Source organism: Temnothorax curvispinosus, unplaced genomic scaffold (assembly GCF_003070985.1).
Source record: "Temnothorax curvispinosus isolate PA1 unplaced genomic scaffold, ASM307098v1 QBEX01003906.1, whole genome shotgun sequence".
Classification (NCBI taxonomy): domain Eukaryota; kingdom Metazoa; phylum Arthropoda; class Insecta; order Hymenoptera; family Formicidae; genus Temnothorax; species Temnothorax curvispinosus.
The window spans coordinates 30,672-57,813 of record NW_020213686.1 but is presented as its reverse complement, the minus strand read 5'-3'; the positions used below and the strand labels follow the sequence as shown (position 1 = coordinate 57,813).

Below are 27,142 nucleotides of genomic sequence, written 5' to 3'. Positions count from 1 at the left end.
GCGAGGGAAGGGGGGAGGGGGGGTGGGCGTCATTTTTAGTCGCAATTAAGCGATCCGCAAACAAAGTCTTTCCCCTACCAGCGCGATTAGATAATACGATCGCGCGCGAGCGAGGACGAATTCAAGGGAACGCGATGAAACACGTTGGCGTATATATTCGCATAATTTATTCTCGCTTTAATATATTAGATATTGTTTGTAGAATATATATTTTGTATATGTATATGACTCGCGCTATAATCGTTATCGTAAACAATTCGACGTACGCGCCATTTCGCAATATAATTTACACAAAAAATTACTGTACAATATATATTAGCCGTTTCTCGCTCTCTCCTACTCTCGAGCATACATCCGCGCTGCAATTACACGCACACAAGGAAAACTTTATCACACTTGTTACATTTTTTATTTTTATTATTTTTTTTTTTTCTTCACTTTACCCCGCGTCTTATCGTCATCGTCGTCGTCATTGGGGAGGGGACGACGCAGGACCAAGTATCAAGCTTGGATTCGGATATCATTAGAGTAAAAAAATTAAAGAAAAAGAAGGAAAGTCACTTTAAAGATTGCAGATTTGAAGGAACATATAGGAAGTCACACGCTATAAGTAACGATCACACGTTGCGATCACTAAATGCCTAGACTGTCTTCGTCTCCTCAGAGCCGTGGTATGCGTGCCAGGCGAATCTCTCGGACACGGGAATTAGATCCTTTTTTATCGTCCGTCCCGCGTGTGCCAATTCCGCTTTCCACCGTATGATATGACGCCGGATATGAGGGCTATCCCGTTCCGTCGCGACTATCTAATGATATGCATGTCTCTCCGAGTCACAGACACGTGTCGTGCGATAGTAAGTTTACCGTACGTTCTATAACGTTAAGTATTATAGCAAGGATCAGCGATAGGAACACGCGAAAAGAATTTTAAATCTCCTATTACCCCGTCCGTACATGTATATATGTACAGTCCGTTTTAATGTGAGCTTCAGAGTCCAACCAAGACGACGCTACACAAATTTGTCGCTTATAGATCTTTCGTATTATTTGCTTCTCTAGCGATACAACAGCTCTACGCGAAGACGAAAACGGCTGTGGGGAGGAGGGTTCGAGATCGATTCGAGGAATCTAAAATCATTTCTGTAACAGAAAGCAAAGCAACTAAGAAACCCATGTCTGCTGCGGTTAACCGCTAATTAATTAGCACGCGCGTAACAGACCACTCGCGTCGTTATTTTGCCAGCTGACTGATAGTCGCGACCGATCTCGATATATAAATTTACACTTTGGTATACAAATACGTAATCTAATCGCGCGTATAGGCGCCGTTCCGGTTGTGTCCTTCGACGAGCTGGCTCGCGTCGAAAACTATTGTATCATTTTCGAGAATCATACCCCCGTCTTTATTCTCTCTCTCTACATCGAATGGGTCTGTGTCACAGTAAATATATATACAATACAATCAGGTACAGTAGTAGCATATGGAGATTGTAATCGGTTTAGTCTCGAGGATGGACAAATGGGTGAGAGGAGGGAAGATCAAGGAACAGGATACAAGATAGAGAGAAAGAGACACAGAGAGAGAGAGAGAGAGAGAGAGAAAGAGAGAGAGAGAGAGAGAGAGAGAGAGAGAGAGAGAGAGAGAGAGAACAAAGATCTTTCTCATCATATTTCACAAGATCGTTCATTTCGTCACATTTAGCTTCTTCAATTTGTTATATATCAAATTTACAGAATAATTTTGATTAAGACACACGTTTCAACGCGAGAGAGTTGTATATTCAATCTATTTGATCAACAGATCTGTAGAAATTGACGGAAAGGAATTAACGCAGAGTCCGTTAAACGGACGGATCATCTATTCGTATTCGCGCAGGACACAGGCCGTGATATAATTGAGACGAGGAAAATGGACGTCACGGGAAACGGCCCGCGAGGATAATAAACCATATCCCGTATTTCTCTTTCTGACGACTGGCGAATGATACGCTTGCGTTTGGTACATTCGACTTTAATTAGCCAGTAACGTCATCGTAATGACTATTGGTCCGCTTGTTCGCTGGTCTCATCGTTGTCGGACGCCGATGTTGACGGCGTCCTATCGTGATTCGTGCAGGTCTCCGCCTGATGGTCGCTCTCGGCAATCTCCAACCAATGTTGCTTGTTCATACTGACCCCGTCGACGAGCGGGACAAGTTTGTCCGACAGATGGGCGAACGCCTGTCGAGGTAAGCATAGATGCGGAAAGATGAGTTAGAATTTTCATTAAAAAAAAAAAGTCATTATTTCTTGTCCCGCTGTACCTACCTCATAGATAGGTAGACAGATCGAGTCGATAAAGCCGACTTGCATCATCGGTAGCTGGTCCTCTTTTTCTCGATTCATAATGTCCTGCAATACAGAAACATTTATGTAAGAATATTTTTTTGTGTATAAATTATGTTTACTTTACGCTACTCACGATAGGTGTAATGTTAAGCGTCCGCCTCTCTATGTCGCCCTGTTCGAAAAACTCGCTACTAACGAGTTCGGCTACTCTCTTTTCGACCTCCCACGGTTTCGTGATGGCAGCCAGATCACAGACTGTCATCAGCATCCCGCGTAGAAGCTCTCGATGATCACCGAACGCCCAGTTGTAGCCACCACTGCGTGCTAGATTAAGAAAAGCCCCGCGCTTTCTAAAGTAAACGGCCAGATCGGTAGAGAGTATCGCTTCTTCAAGAACCTTTACCACGCGCGAATATTCTTCTGGCGAGAGATTTGACAGAATTTGATTTCCCTGGCTGCTCAAAATCATCAGGCACTGATCGAAGTGATGATGCTCCATCGTCGAGGTCGAGTACAGCTGTGCCAGTGGCGACGAGGCTCTAAAAACGAAAGGATCATATCTCGTATACAGAACTCGCCGTAATCAGTTAAGGGACGTAAATTAATGCGAAAGTAAAAAAAAGTGCTTACTTAATTTGAAAAGAATTGTTCGTTCCACGATGATCGAGATCGTGACACAAACAGGCGATGATAAGCGCGAGACATTCAATTTCACCAAAGATCTTCCACCATTGTGTAGCCTAGTAACAATGTAACAATTACAATTCCTGTTTCACAAATTATAATCGATATAAAAAAACTCACCGTCAATATAGCAAACATCATTTGGGCCACGTTAAAGGCGTGTCGCCAATTGTGATACGTAACGTTCCGATAGTTCTTTTTTACGCTCAACAACCAACGACAAAGTACGTCATAGTCGATGTGAAATCGTTCGACAAAATCCAAGTCGAGAAACATCCTGAGACACGCAGTAAGAGTTTCGTCGTCTTCCATGTGTATATCGTCAAACTTGAAATCGTGCAGTTTAAAATGCGCCGATGACGGAACCCTTAAACTCTGCCGAGATAGAGAATATACGATTGAACTAACGTTCAACGGTTTGAAAATTATAGCTGAGATATCGCGAAACTGAAAGCATACCAACCCTCAATCTCTGCGCGTCCTCCAACGACGCCGATGCATGGTAACTCAGTACTTCTAAAGTGACGCTTTGTTTTGCCATCGCTATCACAGCCTTCTCATACCTGAAGACCCGATAAGTCAAGTCGAATGTTCGAGATAGACCCAAGATACACAAGTACACTCACATGTGCGTATTATGAATTCCCATCCCGCAGAAGATCGCGAACGCCTCGACAAAATTTTCATCGTTCTTCGTGAAAGGCAGATCGTCGAATTTATTGATCAGCTGAATGACGCCGATTATCTGAGCGGACGAATTCTTGATGGCCATACAAAGAATCGTACGATGCCTAAAGCCGGTACCGTCGTCCACCAACGGATCGAATTTCGGATCTTCGTAAGCGTTCGGTATATTGACAGTCTGAAAAATCTCTTATATCGTCTCGGGTACTAATGTTTAGAAAGAAATTATTAATCGAGCGATACTTACCTCACCGGTTGTCGCTACGTAACCCGTGATGCCAACATTAATAGGAAACCTACTCTCGAAAGGACTGCAAGAAAGAGAAGGATTTGTTAAATCTCTGGAGAAATAAACTTATCGAACAAAAAACTAAACCAATTACAAACTTGATTCACCTAGTGCGAGAATTTGAATCCTCGCCAGCGAGATCGTTCGCTTCGAAATCGAAAACGCGCGAGAAACTTCCCTTTGAAGCTTTGTGTACGAGCAACACCTGAAAGCAATCACGACATTGCAACGTACTCCTTCGCTCACGTAATTGCGTTCTCCTCACGGCGAACGTTTACGTTTATTACCTGAACACGTTGGCATTGAATCAACGATTGCGTGTGCGTAAGAATTCTAAAAACCATGTGCTCTATCGTACTTTGTTCCTCGAAAATCATTCTAGCCAAATCCAGTAAAACCTAATTGTTAATACCAAGACGAATTAGATCCTTCATCTCATCATTTCGAGCGATTCGACGAAATTGGCGCTCACCTGATTTCTCTTCACCTCTAATTGACTTTTTTCGTAAAGCTGAGCGTTTCTTAAACCGATACCGCAGAACTGTAAATAACCGGCGAAAACCTTCTCGTCCTGCGTGGTGAATTGGCTCTCGTTGCCGAGTTTGTTGATCACCTGTGCCACCCCGATTACGTCACCGTTGCAATCCTTAATAGGCATGCACAGTAAGGCACGCGTACGGTATCCCGTTAAAGCATCAATTTCGCGATTAAACCTCGAATCCTGAAACGTTTAAATCATTTTTAACTTCATAGACATTGGATACATGTTGTTAATTCAAGCATCTCCGTCCGAGTTTCTCGGTACGCAACGAAGCGAAATAATGTATTGAATTATCCTCACGAAATTAGTGATTATCGAGATAGAGATAAGATCTCTACTCGTGTAAGATAATGTATACGCGTGCACATCTGTTTACATCGAAAGCAATCGCATTTCAAATATAAACAAATCATGATTCATCGAGAATTCCCAATGATTAATAATCGATGAAACAGATGCGAAACGCAGCGCGTTCTCATTAGATAACGAAAGAAGGAAAAGTGCTGATTTGTTCGGTAAAACGGTATTTCCAGGTCTTGCCTTGTAAGCGTCCGGTATATTGACAGGCTCCCCACTTTCAGCGACGTATCCGACGATTCCGGTACCCCAGGGAATCTTAATTTCGTCTTTCTTTTCCATCTCAATCAACGTCGATCTCGAACAGACATCGAATAGCTTCGACACCAGACACCTGCTCCTCGTAGAAGATTGATCGCGATGCGGATTGTGTTCGTTGTTGGAGTTGCTCGCAACGGCCTCATGATTCGGAGAGGATGGTGCGTTGGTAACAGCAGCGGCGGCAGCAGCAGAAGCGGCGGCGGCGCCGCTTCTCTCTCCTTGGACGAGGAACAACGAACCGCGATCCGCGTGAAGGAGCGTGCTCACATTCTGCAAGATCTTATGGCACAACGATCTCACCTCCAGCTCGTTGCAAATGTCCTTGACCTGTAGAAACCTTACAGAAGTTAAACTGTTCAAGGATAGAGAGAGACTATAGCGATATTATCATATCGAAGAACCTACCAGCTCGAAAATGAGATCCTTTTCGTCGAGGTGCCTGAGCTCGTGTCTCGATCGCCTTTGCGGCCGATTCGAATTACCGGATCCAACTTGCGGCCCGCCCGGCTGACCCGCGTCGCCCGTCGACACGCTTAAGAAGGTCGGCGTGCCGTCGATCGTGTTGACGATCGGCTTCAGAAGGCCTCCGCGCTCGAACTCGTGCGCCGAAATTTTGCGTACCGGTGTCGTGGCACCCGAGCCACCGGCACCGCCTCGTCCGGAGGACGAATTACCAGTCCCGACGTGGGTCGGACTCGAGAGCTCCACGCAACTGCTGGACGACGAGGTCGGCGTCGCGTGTGACACCAGCCACATGTCCACAGTCTGCCGTGTCACTTTCCTACCGAAAAACCCAAAACTAATAATATATATATAAATGTGTGTGTGTTCTATCTATTTTTTATTACGATACTTTCTAACATCTACGTCAAAATAGCTTGGGAAGAATCGCGATGAAAAATAGATAACTCATGCAAACAGAGGAAAAAAAAACACGTGAAAAAAAAGGGAAAAAGATATAGAACGCGACAGAGGCAATTTAGTTGTGGCTATTTTTAACCATTTTTCAAGAACGATAGTACAAGATCGTCGATATATTCGCGGAACAATGAACCTAGCGCGAGTCTATCCATTTCATCCGCCGTCAATCCGGAGGGAGCAATTACCTGAGAAAGTAATCGTTGACGAAGTCGGGATGCTCGTCGAGCCAGGCCTCCATACGGGCGTATTCCGGATCGTACGCCGTCGAGGTCGAGGAATAATAAGCGCCGCTGCCACCGCTGCTACCGTTTCCATCCTGCACCTGTTGCAGCATATTCTGGCTCGCCACACCGCTCTGGGCTCCCTGTACCCCTTGCACGCAGGGGGCCGCCGTCTCCGCCGTCATCCTCGGCTCCTCGATGCTCCGAAACTGCAGGCCTGCAATTTTTATTGTTTTCCGTCCGTTAATTACACGGAGTATTCAACTCGCCTCGCTAACGCAGCGAATAATCACGCTTCTTGCGAGAGAGATCGTGTGGGAAAAAAACAACTGTCACGGGCAGAATTCAACTTTTCATAACGTTATTTTCTAAATTGTTCGAATATCTTCGCGATCGTGTTGTTATTATTATATTTAACTAATAAGTTGAAGTTTTATCGGTCGATTTTTTGACAAGCAAACTTTGCTTGCCGCAAAGACTGCGAAATCATATTACGAAGTGTATTCGTATTAATTAAGTGCGAAAAACAATTACTGATGCGTAATTATGATGTCTCGTTTCATTTCAAAACACAATCTGTCTACAAAACTAACGCCTCGCTTACAAAAATTTGGTATAACGTATAACTGACGGATGTACTCTGTACGCTTCAAAGAATTCTACGCCTCTGAAGAATTCTACGATTAAACACGAAGATAAGGAGCGAAAGAGATATGGGACGAACACATTTCCTAGGTTCCCATAGATACAATCTTTTCTCAGGAATCTAACTCTTTTCTGGAAACTCCAGATAGCATTTCGAGATTCCTGTCGAAAAAAGTATTATGACTCAAGTTTAACCGGATTGAAATAAAAGAGCTGTTGTCGCCAGTTCTCTTATTTTTCAAATTCCATTTCAAGAAAGTATAAAACTCCTACGGCATCGTGAAACATTCGTTCGCAATTGTTCGTGACTAACTCCGAATCCAGTCTGTAAAAGTTGTATTTTTCTTTTTATTCACCATGCGCCGCACCCCAACTCTCTCACGCGGATTTTATCGTCGTATATCGGCCCGTTCTAACCGAGGGGAAAATTGTCCCCGGGATTTTCCAGCCGATCGTCGATTAAGTAATTTGATTTACTGTCCCTGTTATCTAGCGACTATCCCAAACATCTCCGTTGTTTTCGATGAAAATGTATGCCGCGAAGAAATTATTTGTTCTGAAAAGACGAAATCTTATCGTTGATAAGGATCTCTTTCGAGATTACAGTTTTTGGGATTTTAAGATCGTCGATGTCGTTTTTCGACGGAAATGCACGACACTTTTCAGGTAGATCGCTTTGTCATTCCGCGCGGTATCAAGAAACGTTAAGGTGACCGAAAAAAAATTAACTTTCTCGTCGTCCCGACGTCCCGACACAAAACACGGAGTGTTTTGCGAAATACTTAATTTTTCGATCGCCTTACCTCGATACGGCGCGGAGTCCGCTGCGAGAAAATCGCGAGCTCGTTGCAGGAACGGACGTATACGATCGAGAGGCAAACGAAATCCGTGGAAAAACCCGACACGGATTACCGGGTAAATTTCCTATACGAGACGAGCGCGCGTTCTCTTCACGGATGAGTTACCGCGCGTCGCGTCGCTTCGGTCCTGCTCATACGAACCGTCGATTATGAACTGTACGGGCTGATGTACAATATACGTACGGATGTCGCTACAGCGGAGCAATCACGCGGAATATTGGCTTTTTCGACGACGCGCGGTGGTACGGGGTGTTCCGCAACTGGTGACGTAACTGGACGAAGTGACTAAATGAGACGATAAATCGAAACTTTGTTACACGCTTGCATCTCACGTTGTGGAATCGTTATCGTCTCTTCCCTTATATATTTTCCATTTTTCCCAAAAGCTAACGTTACTTTTCGCGCGGAGCGGAGACGAGAGTCGCGGGAAACATTTCGTCGCACAGGCTGCAAGTGCATTACGCAATGTCGCTGTAACGTCATTATATTTAGCCTTTAGAGTGAACCGGAAATCCAAGCAGTGCTCGATCGACGATGCTTTACGATACGTAGAGAAACAATATGGTATACGTGGGTGGGCCAATGTTCCTGCGTTCCTTTATACTTCTGTCTTTCCTTCTCCCTCCCTCCCTCCCTCTCTGTTCTTTGATGTTACTCTGACAAATTCGATTCTTAAACACGCACTGAATAACGATGGTCCGTTTAAGTTGCGCGCGTGGACGAACCGACGCGAGCGCGGCGTGCATCTTTAATTTGTTATACAGTGGATAAAAAAAGTATCTAGTCACACGCACCCAGTTTTCTTACAATAATTTTATTCAAAGCAATAATACATAATTACGAATACATATATTGTATGTAATAAATTACTTATGGACACAATTTGTAATTATGCATGTATTCTTCGAATAAAGTTATCTGGTTGTGCAAACACTTTTTTCATCCACCGTATAGATTGTAGAGTGGCGAAGCGTACTGCAATCCGCGAATTGGTCAATTTCGAGTCAACTTTCCTGTAAAGAAGATATCGAGGAACTTCGTCATTTATCGCAACTTCCAATTGTGCGCCTTTGTAACTAAAGCCTCGTATTAAAGTTCCGTTAAAGTTTACTCCACGTTAATTGAAGGATATATGTAATCTTGTTATCCATTGGTTTTCCTTGGAGGCTTACTGTTTCCAAGAGTTCACAATTTGAAGGAAATGCGCCGAAGAGCACCTCGTACCACTCGTACGTCGCGCGTATGTGCATGCGCGTAAGAAAATAGAATTATAGTGTTCACACAGTGCGCAATTGAAGGGAAAACGAAACGTATTATCATGAGATTTCGCCCAATTTCCGTATTTCCATGCGCGATGAACGTTCTTTTGTCGTACGATCGATTATGCGGACGGTCAGCGCACATTCGTAATAAATATATTTTAGGTTTAACGAGTCCCCCGGCGAACGTCATTGCTTTCGCCGCTCGTTGGTGACGACAGCGCGCGGGAACACGATAATCATTACTACGAAGATAGTGGCAGCCAAACAACTGGAAATGAAGCTCACGCTAAGCTACAGTCGGCTGATAATCGGCGCGCATCGTAAAATACGATTAAATTATCTATACGGCAAATTCATTCCGATAACGACGCCCCGTCGCTCCCGCGGTATTCCTGGAATGTTTTCGCTACTGCCGATTTAAGATTTTTTTTAGGATTTAAAAGTCCACCGTCCGATTACAATTTGCGAGCGCGCGCGCACTTCGGTGCTACCACTTTCTACAATAAGATATTTCGACGGAGCGATTTTCAAGTAACGATCTCCAAATTGCTGGAATTCGTCGGTACGGCTATCTCGGCGTGAACACACACACACACATACACACACACTTTACGCGAAGCTTTCTCCTCCCGTGATCGATCACATTTTATTTTCCGCCGGAGTAAGTACGCGTCGGACGATCGCGAGGATCATCGCGAGAGCAGAGCATACCATTTTCGATCTTTTCACTCGGTTGCACAAGGTCTCGGGTCGTTGCCAGGCCATACTCGGCTCGCGAACGAAGCCTCGGACGGTTCAGGTGAACGCCGAACGGCGCTCGTAGTATCCACGTTTCTGCGTCTCTCTCGAAATAATCATCTTTCCTTTCATTCCTCGCGGATACGCGGACGACGGGCGACGGCCGACGACGACGGCTCCTCGCGTGACGGGCCGTATGCGCGCGAGAGGCGAATAGTTACACAAAAGGCGGACGATGTGTGTCGCGGCGCGGCGCAAACACGCTGGCCAGTTTCGCACGGTTGTGGTGTGGCGAACGGCAATGATAGCGCGCGTCGGAAAGCCGAGAAACCGACCGACCGACCGGCCTTCACGCGCCTCGCCTCGGCCCGATGGCGCCAAGCTGACCTATCTGCTCGCCACCGATCTCGCCTGTCTCGAGTGTCTCGAGCTTTTGCTCGGCCAGTCGCGGGCGACCGACCGATCGTTCTCTCCGTCACGTATCTATGAACTCTCCCGGGAGACACGTTGCAAACGTAGCTCCATTACGCGTGATTAATCAAACAGATTTTCAGATTTTTTTTTTATGCGAAAGGAGGAAACACATCAGAAGTACGAATATTTAAAAGTGGTACGAACCTCTGAGGTAAACTAGTCGATTAACCCCGAGATTAGATCGGCTTTGCGGACTCAATTCTTTGAGAAATTTCCGCCTGATATCACTTTGAACCAGTTTCCGAGCTCCGGAAATGGTACCTCGCCGCGTTGGGATCTCACTGTTACATCCTGCGGCGGCAAGAGGCGACCTAGCGGTAACCGCGAACATCCCCCTATGTATTATTTTCTGGAAAGCGGATGACTGCTGCCAGGTCACTGCTTCCAGGAACTACGAATCTCGAGAATTCCACGCAGTAAGATCGAAAGGCCGAAAACTATTACAGACGCCAGAAGATCCCTTGCTGTTCGTATACCAATTGATCGCTTTAATTTCTCTCGTTCGGAGAGCGAGTTGTGAGCGATTGAGTTACTATGAGTGAGCGAATATGTGTGTGTGTGTGTGTGTGTGTGTGTGTGTGTGGGTGTGTGTGGGTGTTTGTTTAATAGAGGGAGAGAGAGATTTAGTGGAATCATATTCGGAGATACTGATTCTCGATGACGTAAACGACAGCGCGGACGAACCAGTTTCCCAGAAAGCGGAAGCGGCTCGAAACCGCGTGCCCGGGCCCGTGTAATCGCGATCGAGGCAAGGTCGAAGGACCCGAAAGAAAGGTGGAAGGACGGTTAAAGGCGAAAAAAGGATTTATCGTCTTTCGGCGGGGCGTCGATCCCTCCCAATGCAACGTTCCGCCGGGGTCTCCTCGGGCTCCCCCCAGTACCCCAGCGTTCGCATTCGCGTTCGCGTTCGAATGTACGCAACGAGAGAGGCCACTGAAACCTGCTCTCGGACCGGTCGCCGGTTCTTCGTTTTCTGACAGCACCAGACTCTCCTCCCCCCTTGCCCCTTCGCCCCGGAAAGTCCGCGGACTTGGCCAGCGCTACCGTCAAGTTCAATGCTACCGTTCTTTTTTTTTCTCCAAGTTCATACGAGAAAAATAAATCGATTCGCGGTGTCTCGCCTGTTTTGTGTTGTTTGCCGGTGTGTTTCTGTTCCACCGTGTGTTTATCTCCAGCCTTATCGTTAATTAATAGTCGTTAGATTAGTGGCCTACCTACCTACGTTGGCGGCTACTGATTGTGAGAGCTATCAACGTTCCTCGATTACTGAAAATGTATACGAGCAAATAACGTGCAGAACGAGGCGCTTTCGTTTCACGATTATCGGCAAAACCGGACGTTTTAAGCGTAATAAGATTCAACGATATACGAAAACACTGACCTTACAAGAACAATGGAAATGCGCGATGGAAATTTTATCGAAATCGTCGGTCGTTATTCCAGATATTTAAACCGCGTTGTTATTTCCGTTATTCAAATCACGGACAGACACTTGAGTTTTCTTTCCGAGACCGATATCGAAAAGTATCTTCGTCTCCGCCAAGCTGGTCGGTTCTATTTTCAGGATTTCAACGTAATCAACGGGAGGTGCGCCGTTTATCTCTGCCGTGGAATCCTCGGATGTGTTTGAGAAAGTGCTCGAGATCGACGGGGGAATCGAAAAGCGGGGGATGTTTAACTTCACCGAGATCGTGCAAATAATCGGAGCCGTCGGATAACAGGAACCCAGTTGAACCAAAGGAGAGTAACGTAAACAAATGCGCGGCAAAAGTAACGGATATCGGCTTAACGTGCCGACATTTTACGCATCCGAGATTTCGGGGCGGCATACCCGGGGAGAGACTGGGGGAGAGGCGGGAGTGCCGGGGACTTGGACGGAAGCCGTGCAACCATTTTTCACGGCTGACTTTTCTTCCAAAGGAGAGGAGGAAGAGAGCTCTCTCGTCTCGTCGGGGCTCCACTTTCGGCATGCGTCGAGGTAAACGTTTAGCCGACGCGAGGCGGAGCGACACGCGGCTATATTAAACTCAATCGTCACGCGTGTGCGTGCACGCACGCACGCACACGCGCGCTAAATAAGTTGCGTCGTCGTCGTCGTCGTCGTCGTGCAGCTCAGGTCGTAAAGCGCGCACGAAGTCAGCGGACGCGCGTACTCTCGACTTTAGTGCCCCAGCATCACACCTTCCTTCTGCTTTCTCCCGGCTCTTCCATCATTATAAATCTCTATCACGTATGTATAGGGAAAAGTTATCTCGATTACGCAAAGTTATTTCGCAAAAAAGGAAATTGAGATCGAGAGATACTCGAGATAGATGATAGTACTACTCCATAGCTATATATCCGCGGGCGAGATTTGTCTAGATCGGAGCGAAGAACATCGGGGGACGAGGAGCGAACGCCGTTCATGGATCGAGGACGAAAGTCGCGCGTCATCGCGAGGAACCTGTCGTTTCTCGTAATCTGTTAAGTTACGCAACGAAATAGCGGCAGTTACCTTGGCCAATGCAAATACGCGTCGTCGTGTATTCGCCTCGGCTACTGCAGTCGGTATAACGTGCCGCAAAAGAACGCGCTTGGATCTCTCACGATCAGAGGTCAGTTGCCGTGTGCGGCACCTGATTCCGTTTCGGTGAAAGAAAGAAAATAGATGCACTTGGAAGATTGTTTTGTCCATTTTTACGCTATTTTATCCGGTAAAGATTACCATCTCGCGATTTACGAGAAATTTACGAGATTAGATGAAGCGTGCTTCAGAATTGAGAAAATCGATAAAATTTTTAACGATTATGTTCACAACCCTGACTTTGTCTTTGTAAAGTTACCACTTCACTTTCAGAATTTCAATTAATAGTTTAATAGGTTTTTTTTGCGAAAAGTCGATATGTTCGTTGTAAAAGGCCATTTCTACTCATCTATGTATTTATTCCTACGTTCAACATAGTCCGACTCCCATCCACGAAACTCATAAAATTCAGCGATCTCTCGTTCTTTTCCTTTTCGAGCGAGAGTATACGCGCGCGTGACGCAATAACGCGATAAGATTTGGCCATCGATGACACGGGTTGACCATTGTTGTTATTTTGTTTTTTTGATAACGCGCGGGTGTTGTCAGTATAATTATCTGCCAAATACGTAAATAAACAGTTTCATCGATAAATGAAACGCGCGATACCCCGAGGACGAGCTTAAGTGCGCGATGGAAATTTCGTTTTAAATTCAAAGATTGTATAGCTCTCGGCCCGCGATAAGTCTTATCGTTAACTGAGAATCTTATCGTGACATTAGCATCGTTGTAAATCGACAGCGAGACGCGCGGCGCGGCGTTATAATTTTCTCTTTTCGCGGTACGCATATACTCCGTGTATTTTTATTTAAAACGCGCGTCGAACTTTTCCGCGCCCGTGCCCGCGTCTCTCGCGCTTTTCCTCGGTCGCCAACTTCTTATTTTAGGCGCGATGACGATCGACGCCGACGTATCGCTTTTCGGGCCACACGTGTATATATGTGCACACGTAGCTCGTCGAAAAGCGCGTCTACGTTTACGTTCGGAAAGATATCGCCGGATCGTCGAACGAGCGATAACGGGAAACGAAAACAGCTGCGCTAGCGCCCGCGCCCGCTGCGGCCGGGCCCCATGGCGCGGGCGGGGCGAGTCGCGTATCAGTGCGCGCGTAAATATGTGGGAGGTATCGTATTAAACGACGTATACGTGTCTTTCCTCCAGCCGAAATTCAATCTTTGTTACTGGAATTTAAACCATACCATACCAAAGACCAAAGACGCGTACGTTAACTCGACGTTACTAACGGGAAAAAAGGGGGGGGCACGATAAACCTCAAGTACCACATAGCCGTATTTTTACTGTCGCTCTGCGTAGTAAAAAAGAAGTTTTACATCGATTTTGATAATTTTATTAAGACAATTAATTTTACCCAAAAGCAAAAATTAATTTAAAACTTTCATTACGACTTGTATCCATTTCTATACCAATGCAGATTAACTTTCAACTTGGTTCAACTTACTTTTCATCCTTTTCTAATAGTTGAAATTAGAAGATGAAAAGTGAGTTAAACCGGAATGAAAGTTAATCTGCATTGACAAAAATAAGCATTAAGCTGTTAGATTAGCTAGGAACTTAACAAATCCCATTAGTACATCGCGTTACATATTTTTCAGGGACAGCGGATCAACGACTTCTCCTGCAAACCGTTCGGCGCATTCGCGATTTCTCCGGATAATAGCGCTAGCACGAAGCTCTCCGTGTGTCCGCCTGCTACGCGGCGGAGTCGTCAGGTTTTCCGTGATGTCTCGCAGTCCAATCCGACCTGTGCGCCCTGTCGTTATTACGCTATTACGATCCGGGGGCCTCTAATGGGGGCCCATGCTGCGCACGAGGGAATCACGCTGCCGCGTAATGCACACGCATCGTCCCGTCCGTGTTACGCATACAGATGGATGTGAGAAACGCGCGCGTTCAACCGTCGGCCTAAACCGTCGCCCGTTCATCACGCGCGTACGCTGTAGCTTCGAGATGTTTTAGAGCGGCGCGCGCGCGACTCTTTCATCGCTATTTTGCGCGCGCGCGAGAGGGAGAGAGAGAGAATGAGAGAGACCGGGAGCAAAGGGGGAAAATTATTATTATTAGGAACGGCGGAGAGCGGCGCGCGTTTTCTCGCGCGACCGAAAACTCACATTGATCGAATATCTTAAGCATCGCTTTCTTCAGCTGCATAGTCGCGTCAGCGACCGCGGCGCGGAATCGCCCCAACGAGGAAACAATAACGATACACAGTGCACGACCTCTCGTTGCCTCGCGCGGTCTGTCCGACCACTCCAGTCCATCGTCGATAAGGCGAAACCTTCAAAGAGCGACTGGCCGTCGACCGACAACAGGACGCTGCATCTCGCCGCGCGACGCGGTCGCGGTCGCCCGGCGGCGAGTCGACATCCTCTCCTTCAGTCCTTCCTTCTCTCCTTTCGCTTCCTCTAGGTCAGCACGCGCGCGTGCGCGCGTGTGTACGTGAGTGCGCGAGTGCGTGCGTGCGTGCGTTCGCGCGCGCGAGTGCGTTGAGTGCGTGCACGTATGCACGATGCAACGCTCAACTGGTACGCGCACCACTACCACCACCACCACCACTACCGCACCATCACCAACCGCCGCCACCACCAGCGGGGAAGTCGTCGTTCCTCGTCACTTCCGGCGGGCTGGAATCCGCACGATGAATGAACTCGTTGGCACAATAATACGTCTCCCACGTACGACCTCCTCCCGGAGAAGGGAGGCGCAAATTCTAGGCCCGAATAACACCCACGTGGCCGAAGCGCGAGCGCGAGAGACGGCGGAGTCGAGAGCTTGTGTGCCGTGGAATACGAGCCTCGTCAGCTAATTCAAAAATTCCGGCAAGTTTTTCGCCCGCTCGGCTCCTCCGAAAGTCGATCGCGTCGCGTCGCGTCGCCGCCGCCTCGCCTCGTCTCGGTTTCCTCGCCGCTTTGTCGCACGAATCACGCGACTCGTCTGCGACGCGGAAAAACCAGGATGCAACTCCGCGAGAGATCACAGTCCACGAGGCTGTCTCTTATCTTCTACGTAATCGCACCGCGTGAATCGGAGAAGACTCTCGACGCAATCGGCGACAGGTACCGCCGTGAATTTCGCAACCACGCAATCTCACGGTCGCGCGTCGCGTCGCGTCGCGTTGATTAGGCGCGATCGGAGTTCGGAACCCGCGAGATTTCGAGACCGTCGGGGCACGTACCACCCTGTTATCTCGCGTCACACAGAATCACGCTCTCGCCAAGAACTGACGACTGTCTGCCGAATTCGCGCCGAGAAGTCGCACAGCGCGCAAACGCATATTTCTGCCAGGGAAGTCGCGCGCCTCCGGAAGGCGAGATTTCTCCTTCCCTTCGTGTGTCGCAAACGGCGTAAATCTCGTTCCCCGTGTTGCGAGACGTATACGCGCGAGGATTCGTCTTTCGAGGACGCGCGCGTGGTACTCCGCGCGCGAGTTTAGTTGCGACTGTTAAGAGTCGGGTTGAGTAGAATCGACTTGAGTTCAGTTCAGTTGAGTCGCGGTGCGGTGCGGCGTGATGTGACGCTCCAAACAAGAAGAGAAGGGGACGAGAGAGAGAGAGAGAGAGACAACAAGAGAGAGAAAGAGACAAAGAGAGAAAGAGAGAGAGGGGGGAGGAGGAGCAGAAGGAAAGAGAGGGAGACAAAGTTTCTAACGTCGCTCTGCACGTCTCTATTTTCGGAGCATATGAAATTATCGGGGAATCGTAACCGAAATCAAGGGAGCAAGATGCCTCAGACTTATCTCGGGGAAATATGAACCGTCGTGTTGTGGCACGATACGAACGAAAATTACACTCGCGGATATTCGTACAAGCCCCATGTAACCGCGATAGGGAAAAAGTTTTGTCGATCGCGAGTCAGCCCAGCGAGATAAATACCCCCTTTATCTCGCTTCGTTTATACATAATACGTTTGCATCGTCACATTCGCGCGATAACTATACACGCGTGTACGAATGCGTGTACCCGTGCACGCGTCACTAGATAGAAGGAGAGAGGCAACGCGGAGAACAAAAACGAGGTCTCGTTACATTCGACCGAGTAGTCATTTTATTTCGTCGATCTGTTTTATTCCGAAAGAAAGAGGGGTGGGATAGATTTATTAAAGATATTGATGAATGTCGTCGAAAAATGCACTTCTTACGGTTCCATTTTCACCTTTTTATAGAATTCACGTCGAAGAATATCGGACCAGAAGCGAAAAATTCCCCCCCCCCTCTCTCTCTCCCTCTCTCTCGTTCCAGATATCGAAACAAATTAGTCATCACTTCTCTATAACGCAACTCACGTAAACGATAAAGAGGCTTGAAATTTGTAAATTGCGGCTGCTCGAGTCGTCGAGTCTAAGTAAATAAAGAACGGGAAATACGCGTTACTGTCGAGCCAAGATAGGAAAAATAAAGAGAGGATTTATATTTCGTTCTTTTTCCTCTTTTCTCGTAAACTCACTTTAGGTGGTCTAGTTTCAGACGTCACATTTCAGAGAACAGAATTTTCGTTATTACATAAATATATTTTAGTTATAATATTACATAAATATATGGACGTGTATCTTTTTATGTGTCTTTTATATATTTTTATGTATGCATTCTGTCTCTTAAAATGTTTTTGTACGCCACGACAAGCTCATAAAGCAGAGTTCTATCCTGAATTTCGGCACAATTTTGGAGATTTCATTACAGATTGTTCGAAGCGAGTTCCACTCTCTCGATTTCCATGTCTCGGCGCGTTTTCACTGATTAAACGCGCTTCCGGTGGTTAAACGCGCGCTCATTTCTTCCTGACGCGTCACGACGCGTTACGGCGCATTAAAATGAAAGAATTTTAATATTTTACGCGCTATTCCGCGTGGAAACTATATGTATAAGCGCGTGAGCGCGCACGTACGCGTGCACCGCGCGCGTTGCGCCATACACGTACACGAGCGAGGCGTCGCGTCGGATTATGCAACTGATGAGGTAGCGTTCGTGGTATCGCCACGGTATATCGAGATAACAACTCGGTGGAGTTTAGCGTCAGCGTTAAAAGACGGCGGCGAAACGCCGCCGAGATCTTTTCTTTTTTCGCGCAGAACTCAACCTCCTAAATCATCCACCGCAGCTCCTGACGTCAGAAGCGAAAAATCAGACAAATTCTTCTTTTTTTTCTCTCTCTCGTACTTAAATAATTAAGACAGATCACGTGCCATCGCTTCTATTAGATTTGCGAGGAATGCCGGAATATCTCTCGGTTCGCGCGATCTAATGGATCGTCGTAGATCACGATCAACTCGAGCAATTATTTTCTACTGGAAAATTACGGTCCGCGTAGGTTGAATTATCCACGTTCATTTATTAATGAAGCGCGCCACTGGAAACGAGCGGGAGAATATTACCAATCCGCACATCGGCGTCGAACGCGATAGATAGCGACATTGCACGAAGAAAAGAAGCCGATTTATTTCGACGTATATAGTGGAGCAGAAAGATTTACGCGATCTTTCAGTTTTTTACGCCGTGTAGTCCAACTACGCGGCTGCAGTTGATGATAAGAAGTTTTAAACGCGAGGCCACTCTCGGCGACGTTCGATCGATCATCTCTCTCTCTCTCTCCCTCTCTCTCTCTCTCTCTCTCTCTCGGGTCGATTCCACGCGTACTTACTTCTTCGCGCTTCGCGCTGTTGTAAGTTGTAACGGAATTGCTCGCCGTACAGCAGCTGGCTCACGGACGGACGGATTTCTCTTCGCGCGGATGATATACGTTTGCCTCGCGATAGCCCAACAATCTCGAGACTCTAATTGTTTCTGGACTCGCCGAGGACTTCTCCTTGGCCATTCTCTCTTTCTCTTTTTTTTTCTCTACTAATAAATCTTGAAACTTATTTCTGGCGATTCGGCAACTAGAGAAATAGCAATTTCAATTGGGATTACACGCGTATTGTGTATTGTGACGAGTAGCCCCGTGACGTTACTTCGTTCGACTTAATTGCGCCGGCGAAGATGATCCTCGGTACACCGCGAACGTGAAACACCTGGCATTCCTGCGATCGTTATCTTAAGAGTCATAATTAAGACACTTATACGCTTATTGCGTTCGCGTTTCTAATCTTCTCTTCCTCTATTTCTGCCTACATGTTTTCAATTAACGACGATTTGCTCCGTCAATTGTAAATTTCGATGTATATACGTTCTCTCGGCAAGAAGAGTATCCCATCATCGATACATCACGCGGTTATAGGAGTGGCGACTTCTACGTGACACGTCGTAGATATACCATCGTAACCTTGACCGATCTGGGCGCACGTTTGTCGCAAGTTCGTGCTCTCCTCGGCATTGACACGCCCGCTATAATTCCAATGACAATACGATGCCCGCACCCATCACGACCGGCGTTCTACGATCTTTTTCTACGTCAAGAGTTTTTCCGCGCTGCCATTTTCGCTTCGTCTTTCGACCGGACGGAGGCGCGATATAACCACTCGAGAGCTCCTACACGCGCGCGAGAGCGGAAGGCCGTAACCTTCGTAAATTAGCCGCATCCTAATTGATGTATCCATTCGAGTGCTTTCCGCTCCGCGCGCTGAAACACGCTGCCGGCTAATCACTGAGAATAATCGTAAGACGGACCGCGCGCGGGATTGCTTCGCTCAAGATCGAGCGCGGCTTTTCAAGTCAAAAGCGGAACACCGCCGAGCCAGCGATAAAATTGACGTAAAATTGAAATAATTAAAATGTACCCGACGAGGCGTAACAAAGCAGGTTTTTTTTTTCGCAGAAGTAAATGGAAACGAGAAACGCGGCTCTGCCGCGTGTTGGAGTGAGAAGGAGGGAGAACGAGAGAAAGCTGTGGGTAAAAGATTCAGGATTAGGCGTGCCGGGTCAAACGAGCATGCGACTCGTCAATCGTATCAAATTAGCCTGTCGCACTGAAATTAACCCCCAGGTTAATTCGATAATCTACAGATGTCTCGTTCTACCGCATTCTCTGAGACCACGAAGATTGTAACAAGGAAGACGAAAGAAGGAAACGTTCCTTGGCGACACGTTTAACGATTTTTTTTTTTTTTTCCCAATAAACTTAACAAAAATGATAAAGATTTACAGCTGTCCGTTAATCCGCGAACTAGACAGAGCGATTCTGCAACAATTCATATTCTTCGCAATTCTAAATCTATTCTGTATGAAGCACAAAAGTTGGTAATACGCGAACAGATTTGTCGCGGAACTAATCGGGACCCCAATTCGCTTTTACCCCCCGCTGTATCCCTCGCGGGGAGGCATTCGTCGTTACAAACGCGTCCCCCGTGGACACGCTCGTTCGACGCGGGGCCGACATTGGCTGGAAATCGCCGTGAGCGACGTGTCAAACGGATGAAAGGACTTACCCGGCTTCCTGCGGGAGCTCCAAAGCACGGGAGGATGCGCGGATGCGGCGACGGCGGCGGCAGCGGCGGGATTACCGCCGGAGGCAGCCAGCTTGACTGCGTTCCGCGAACCTGCAAACCAATCGACAAACTTTTCAAGCTTTTGTATTTTTAGCTGTCTCTTCTTCTTTTCTCCCTTTCATATCTATACCGACAAGTCCACTCTGCCACGAATCGTGCTTCTATAAGGCAACACGAGCGGAAACAAAAGGACAAAAGAGGCAGTGCCGCGTGACAACACGGTTGCTGCCATCACGCATTAGATTGTTTACTTAAGCGCATTCGCGTCTCGGTTATCGGACACGGCCGGCAGCGTAGTATACCGAGTATACGGCGCACCGAATAGTGATATATTTTTTTTTTTTTCATACAATTAATCAAAGATTAAGGACACCCACAAGCAGCGAGAGAGACGGGGGAGATCATCTTGTAACGCGATAGCACACAATATCTCGAGAGCGTTAATCCAACGGCGCTGCACTGGAATCAAGACGGAACATCGCTCTGTCACGAGGGTGCGGGGGCGATGGGGAGAGCGGAGGGGGGACCATTATCGATGGTTCATTAAAGCGAGTACAACGCGAGGCAATACGACGCTTCGCTCGGTATTCGGTTTCGCTGTCGTGAGTGATAAAGCGACACGGCTGTCCGCGCAGCGACATTGAATCGCAGGTGTCGCGCGCGCGCGAGCATGTTATTCATCGGATAAATTGATAATTACTAGCCGCGGTGTGTGTACATGTTAGGATCCAATTGAGCGACGCGGTGGAAAAAAAAGAAAAGAAATAGAGAAAGAGATTAACCACTTATACGGGTTCAGGACAATCGCCAGGATATTGTCGCTAATGAGTGAGCAGCGCGAACCGGAAGAGGAAACAACGAGGAGGAAGGAAACCAACTCGCAACCGTTATCTAGGATCGTTTTCCAGCGCGAAAAAGAAAGAGAGAGAGAGAGAGAGAGAGAGAGAGACGCGCCCCTCAACGCACTCACAAAATCCGTCCGGTGGTTCCTCGATTTCGGGGCTGGACGAGGTGGTGCAGCTGCAGGTGCACGAGCAGAACAACCTCCTCCTGCTGTCGCGATGATTAGCCGGACAACGACGCCGTCGTCCATCGATGGCCATCGAGAACGCAACGGAGAGACGCGCGAGCGAGAAGTGGCTCGAGTGCATTCGAGGATGCACCGAATCCGAGGGGAAAATCGAATAAAATCGGTCGCTCGCGAGGTTCCCAGGGGAATTGACCTTGGATGGGGTTGGGGGTTACCCCCGATTGGCAGTAGGACACGCGAAATCGACGTGCGTGCCTCGACGCGATTCTTCATTACACAATTCTGTACCCATATACTCGCGCTACACGTTCCCCCGATCGATATCGGTCCCTCGTCCGCTTACGATATAGCGTTTCGACGATCGTTAGCTAATACGATCGTCAACCGATACGCGCATTAAAACTTCCGATCTGCGCCTCCGAACTCTCTCTGCTCATCGGCCTAATGTACTAATGGCTCCGCGTCGCCCTGCCCCGTTCACCCTCGGAGCGTGCTATTTTTGGATGTCACTTCGGAAACGGCTAATCGTTCCGATTACGCTAAAGGACGATAAAAGCGATTGTATCTAATATAAAACGCCCTTGGATCGTCGTATATGTCTACAGGCTCGTTTTACGCGACGTAACGACGTTCTTTTCCGTTTACGACGATATTACAATCTCGTTATCGGTCTCTCGTCTCGAATTTTCTATAAATATCCTCTCGTCTATTCTCTCATTTGCTGCCCACATTTATTTTCCGTTCGTTGTTCTCGTTGACGAAGAAATAGGGGAGAGGCTTTTAGTATAGTCTATGTTTAACCCATCAAATGTGCATTTGCGGCGAAGCTCGCGGATCCCCGGCGAAGTTCGAATCTTTGAAGCGTATATCCTTATGAAGAGTACGCACGCGAGAATCGATCGACATGCATGCGAGATCCATAAACATTAATCCAATCGCGCGTATGGCATTTTAATGATTCGATATCGCGGTACGTGCGCGTCCGGTTTCGAATGGGCCGCACATTTTTTTTTTTTTAAAGCTGACTTCACGTGTCTTACATCCTCATGTAAATAACATAATGGTAGTGCCCAAATGTTTCGTTATTCTCAAGCTCAAACGTTATTTTTCAAGAAGCAACCAGCCCCACCCTTGAAACTTGTGCGTTGTGCATTTATCGATGTAACCCTTAACGACTTTTCAATGCTCCGTGAACTCCCCCTTATAAAGTTCCAATTAAAAATACACTTTGAACATCTATAAAGGCTCTTCTCTGACATGTATTTCATCAGTCCGCTGGGACAAAAAAGGGTATACAAAACGTTTCAAAGAATTGAAAAATATCAAATTAATAAAGAAGAATTTTTTAAATATTTCTTTTACAGTTTCTGAAACAGTCATTATTTATTTTAAAAATACTCAGAATGCTAAAGTTGCGCATTTAACGGTTAAGTTTGACATTTATTGATCCGGAACCAAGTACGGAATATATAAGGCATCATCATCGCTGCGTTTTCTTTTCGCAACGATCGCTTCTTTTTCTTCCCGATCTTTTTTTCTTTTCGCAACGACCAGAGAAAACGCTTCTTTTTCATCCCGATCTTTCCGAATATTTTGCAAGAACGGACGGATCCGGAAGGGGACAATAGGCTCGGCATCGCAACCGCGATATATCTACGCAACGATATCGATCGTTCCTTTAGCAAATAACGCCCACGCGTCGTAAACGTCGCTCGGGGACGGGGACGTCACGCGGGATATACGGTAGTTTGCGAAACGTGTGCATAACGCGACGCGATCCCGCGGCGATTGCCGGTGGGGTCGTTGGCTTATTGACACATAAAAGCAATTAGCGATATGACTGGCGCTGACACGTCGCAAGATAAGATCCCTCGGAAGATCGGGCGTCGTCGCGACACATGCAGGTGCGGAAGATAGGGAGACGTTCGTTTTAATACTCGAGTTACGACTACGACCCGCGCGGAACAATGCGACGCGCGCGCGTTGCCCGGCCGTTTACGTAACAGCTAAGCGCCGACCGTCCCGAGGCTGTTCCTTCCTCTTTCCTACTTTTTTTTTTATCATCCGACATTGATAAACATATTTGTTCGCCTCTGACGTCATAAGTCAAACCGTATTCCCGCGACTAGAGCGGATCGGCTCTCGCGGCGGTCAATCCGCCTGCCGGAACGAAGATTCCCGCGTACGTCGCGGGCGGCACGAAAAAAGACCAATCTATCTCGACATATATACAGGCGTCGAGAAATAAAGATTCGCGTTATTTCCTCGCGGAGCTGACGTCACAATTGTGTTTTTGTGTTCATAACGACGCGGCTGCGGAGGAAACGAGAGAGAGCGCCTCGAAAGAACGTCCGAGCTCTTTCCGGGGGGGATAGCGGAGTTTAAATTTTAAATCTCTCGAGTAGAGAGCGACGCTTATCGTTTTCTATCGCGACGGTATAGAATAAATTACGTATATCTTTGTGCGTAGTCTCGCCGCGCGAGTGTCTGTTATCTCTGTCGCAAAAAAAAAAAATTGGAAATGCAATGTAAACGATTACAGCGCGATACAAGCTTTGCCGCGCGAGAGAACTCGCCACGCGCGCGCTCCGCTCGCGTTGTCGAGCAAACGGCGTAAACGCTCGAGCGAAGCCACACGTGTCTTAATCCCTGTGTCTTGTCCGTGTTATTTCGCGGTAAGCATATGTGCTCTTCCAACGGCAGCATTATATACGGAGATCGTTCAATTTTTCACGATAGAGATGAAAATTTTTCTCTTCCGCTTTTCACGCGCTTTTGGCACGGGACTCTGGCAAAAGTACAACGATCGATTTCGACGAAAATGCGCGTCACCGAAATATCGGTCATTGCGGAAAATGTGTGCGAAAATGCGCGCCACGAAGTCCGTGTGTGGTCTCGCGAGAAAGATTTGGTGCCACCGCACCGATGAGATTTGTCGAACGAGCCCCGTTTGTGCCGCATGCACGAGCAAATCGCTTTCTTTTTCACCGAACGCTCGCTATTCTGGTCAACTTTCCGTTACCCAGTCGCGGCACGTATACGGCCAGATATTAGAAATCTCACGGCGCGGCGCGCCGCGGCATCGCCGACCGAATCCCGTCCGACTTTCGTGCAGCGGCCGCGCGGCCGGTCCTCGCTCTATTCCCCATTTTCGTGCTTTCGCGGAGAGTGAAAATGTAATCGACGTGTTCCGGAAACGCCGATGAAGAGCGGGGAACGACGATAGGGCGCGCGCGTCCTCCGTCCAATACCCGCAGATAAGCGTTATCGCGCTCGAATCGCGAGCGGATCCTCGCCCAGGCTGCTCCGTCTAATTAAGAGCGACCGAGAGAAGATCCGTTTCCATTTCCTTTTCCATTGTACCAATCCTCGTCCTTCCCTTCCTCTACTCCGCTCGATCGCGCTCTGTCTCGGTTTCGAGGAAAGCGCGATGGAAAACGACGGGGGAGAGAACGGAGAACGGCGCGGGCCCCGGCTCTCGATTTCGTTCATCGATTCGCGGAAACCAATTTAACAATGAGACGCGATTTGGTAGTTAGATCCGCGTCGACTTTCGCGGCAGCGCGACTCCGAGAGATGCGAGACACGGCGGCAAATCGAGGCCGTTTACCGGCAGGAAATAATCAGTCGGATACACATGCAGCATGCGTTACGCGTAACCTTGCACTTGCAACAATGTTGCGCATGTCGCGCGCACGCGGCGCGACGCGGCGCGGCGCAGCGCGGCGCTTCGCCTTCGCTTTACCGCGCCGCGCGCTCCGCTCCGCGCTCCGCGAGACCGAGAACGATATCTACAAATGCTTTATCGCGGGGTATCTTCCTCTACGTCGCTAATATCGATGTGGCCACTCGATCAAGGCACGGTCGGCCGTTGTAACGTTTCATTTTCAGAGAAAAAAAAGAAAGCGGAGATAGATAAATGCCGCGCCGATCGCGTTCGTCGGTCGTACGCGCCCGTGCCCCCTCGCCGCGAATTTACGCAATCTCGTCCTACATCGTTATTGTCCGTGTGGAACTTAATCGAATCCCCGGGGATCGTGTTTCCTCCTCGCGGAGAATTTATCCCCGTTTTTCGCGCTGCTCTCTCACGCGAGGAACGCCGCCAATTTCGGAGCAACAAAGACGCGCGTCGTTCCCTATTCTCAGCGCGGCGCGCCGCCGTCGGCTTAGCCCGGGGTCGATTCACGATTTTTTCGGTTTTACATACGAAAGGAGCCCCCCTTTACGCGCCGTGTTCACCTGCACTCGCGTTCTCGCGTCACCGGTATTTCCAGGTGGTCAACGTATAAAATATATATTTTTAATTCCGTCGTCGAGCGCAAAGGACGCGTGACGCGTTTCCGTGCCGGAGGAATTGTAAATAATAATGCGTCGCCTCGGTGACGCCGCCGGGCGGCGAATCGAAATACAGCGAGCGCGTGCCTTCACGGATTGTCGGCCCTACGCTTTAATAGTTTAATAAGTACCGTGCGCTGACCAATTGCGCCACTGTGGAGCACCTTGTCGGCCCTACGCAAATAATAAATAAATAAATAGAAGTATATATATATATAATTTAATTCCGATTAAAGTTTCAGCGACGCGGTACCGAACCTGTCACGACATCTCGACGCGCCTGGTTTTCGGCGAGTCCCATTGAGTTCAACGAGTTCCATTCAACGCGCTTCGAGGTAGAATCCTGTCGGAATACCCTCGTGCATCTAATCGTCCTGTCCTTCCGCTCCTTCGCTCCGTCTCCCTCTCTCTCTCTCTCTCTCTCTTTCTCGTAGGGTCCTGACGCGTCGCGTATTTACATATCGCAATTTCGCGATATTAAAACCGGAGAGCTACAAGTACAAACGCCGGTCGCGGCGTGCCGAGACTGTCGAGTACCTACCTTTTGCGAGACAAAAACGACGGCGGTGACGGTGGCCGAGGGGTCGCACTTGGCCGTCGGTAGGTTTCCGCGCGACTTCCGCGCGAAGGCCGGGATTCCAACGAGGATCCTTCCCTCCGCTCCGCTCGGCGCTCGCCGCTCCGTGTCTCCCGCGTACCTTGTACCTTCTCTCTTTCTTTCCCTCGCGCGTGACGCCGCGAAGACGCGCTCGCGGCAGCGGCACACCGGGGGCCACGGGCCACGGGACCGACACCGGGGTATGTAACGCGCACGAATTTTCGAAGCGGCGCTTCTCGACGTGGCGCTGGTCGACCGACGGTGAACTCGAGGCCGGAGACCGTCGGGGAGTGGGGAAAAAAAAAAAAGAGAGGAGAGGCGAAGAGGCGTCGTCGACGCCTGTCGTCGGCGCGTCCTTGGCGCGGCGGCAGCGCGGCAGCACGTCGTCGCGTCGCGTCCGGCGTCGTCGTGTAGGAGTTGCGTGGCGCGGCGCGGCGTGGCCGTGGCGTGGCGTGACGCTTCCAGCCAGCTTCCACGGCGGACTGCCGGACTGCCTGCACTGGGCTGTGAGCCGGCTGATAACCGACACATTGACGGGGCGAGACCGCCTGTTTAAGGAACAACCGACGCGCTTCGCCTACGGGTGTCGCGCTAGCTCGGCGGAGAAGGAAAAATGCGCGGCGAGGCCGCGGGCCGCGCCGCGCGCTAACGCCCTCTCGGCAACCGTCGCGGCCGCGACGGTAAGCAGCAAGCCAAAATCAGGCCCATTGGTAATCGCACGATAATCGCGAGGAGCGCGATTTTGAAATTTGGAATGACGACTTTGACCGAGCTCCGATTATAATTTGATCGATTGAATCCAGTTTTTCTCTGATCCGATATCCCTTTAATCTTTTGTGTGTCTACTGTCTTTCTTGTATCTTTTTTGGGCCGATATCACAGTCTCCGATTAACGTAATCCTCCGATTAAACTGTGA

The 27,142-nt window shown here is 48.4% G+C and overlaps 1 protein-coding gene across 2 annotated transcripts; it reads right to left on the bottom strand.

The window, feature by feature from the left end:
* Positions 1-152: 152 nt before the first annotated feature.
* LOC112453010 (dual 3',5'-cyclic-AMP and -GMP phosphodiesterase 11-like) lies at positions 153-16,298 on the bottom strand. 2 transcript variants are annotated; one of them, XM_025013538.1, is made up of 15 exons: positions 14,958-16,298; positions 6,251-6,503; positions 5,550-5,943; positions 5,067-5,471; positions 4,458-4,706; positions 4,273-4,383; positions 4,093-4,190; positions 3,944-4,007; positions 3,639-3,874; positions 3,476-3,575; positions 3,133-3,387; positions 2,959-3,068; positions 2,462-2,867; positions 2,308-2,391; positions 153-2,220 (listed from the first exon to the last, which is right to left on the bottom strand). In XM_025013538.1, the coding sequence occupies exons 1-15, from the start codon at positions 14,995-14,997 to the stop codon at positions 2,041-2,043; spliced, it is 2,985 nt and encodes a 994-aa protein (XP_024869306.1). In that variant the 5' UTR covers positions 14,998-16,298; the 3' UTR covers positions 153-2,040. The 2 variants fall into 2 exon arrangements, with proteins under 2 accessions (XP_024869306.1, XP_024869307.1); XM_025013539.1 differs by having other exon boundaries at positions 5,550-5,925.
* Positions 16,299-27,142: the final 10,844 nt, after the last annotated feature.

Coding starts and splice junctions, on each gene's coding strand:
- LOC112453010 (XM_025013538.1), bottom strand. CDS start 14,997: ATGCAGCTGAAGAAAGCGATGCTTAAGATATTCGATCAAT. Junction 6,504..14,957: donor GCTTAAGATATTCGATCAAT/GTGAGTTTTCGG, acceptor TAAAAATTGCAG/GCCTGCAGTTTCGGAGCATC. Junction 4,008..4,092: donor GATTCAAATTCTCGCACTAG/GTGAATCAAGTT, acceptor TCTTTCTTGCAG/TCCTTTCGAGAGTAGGTTTC.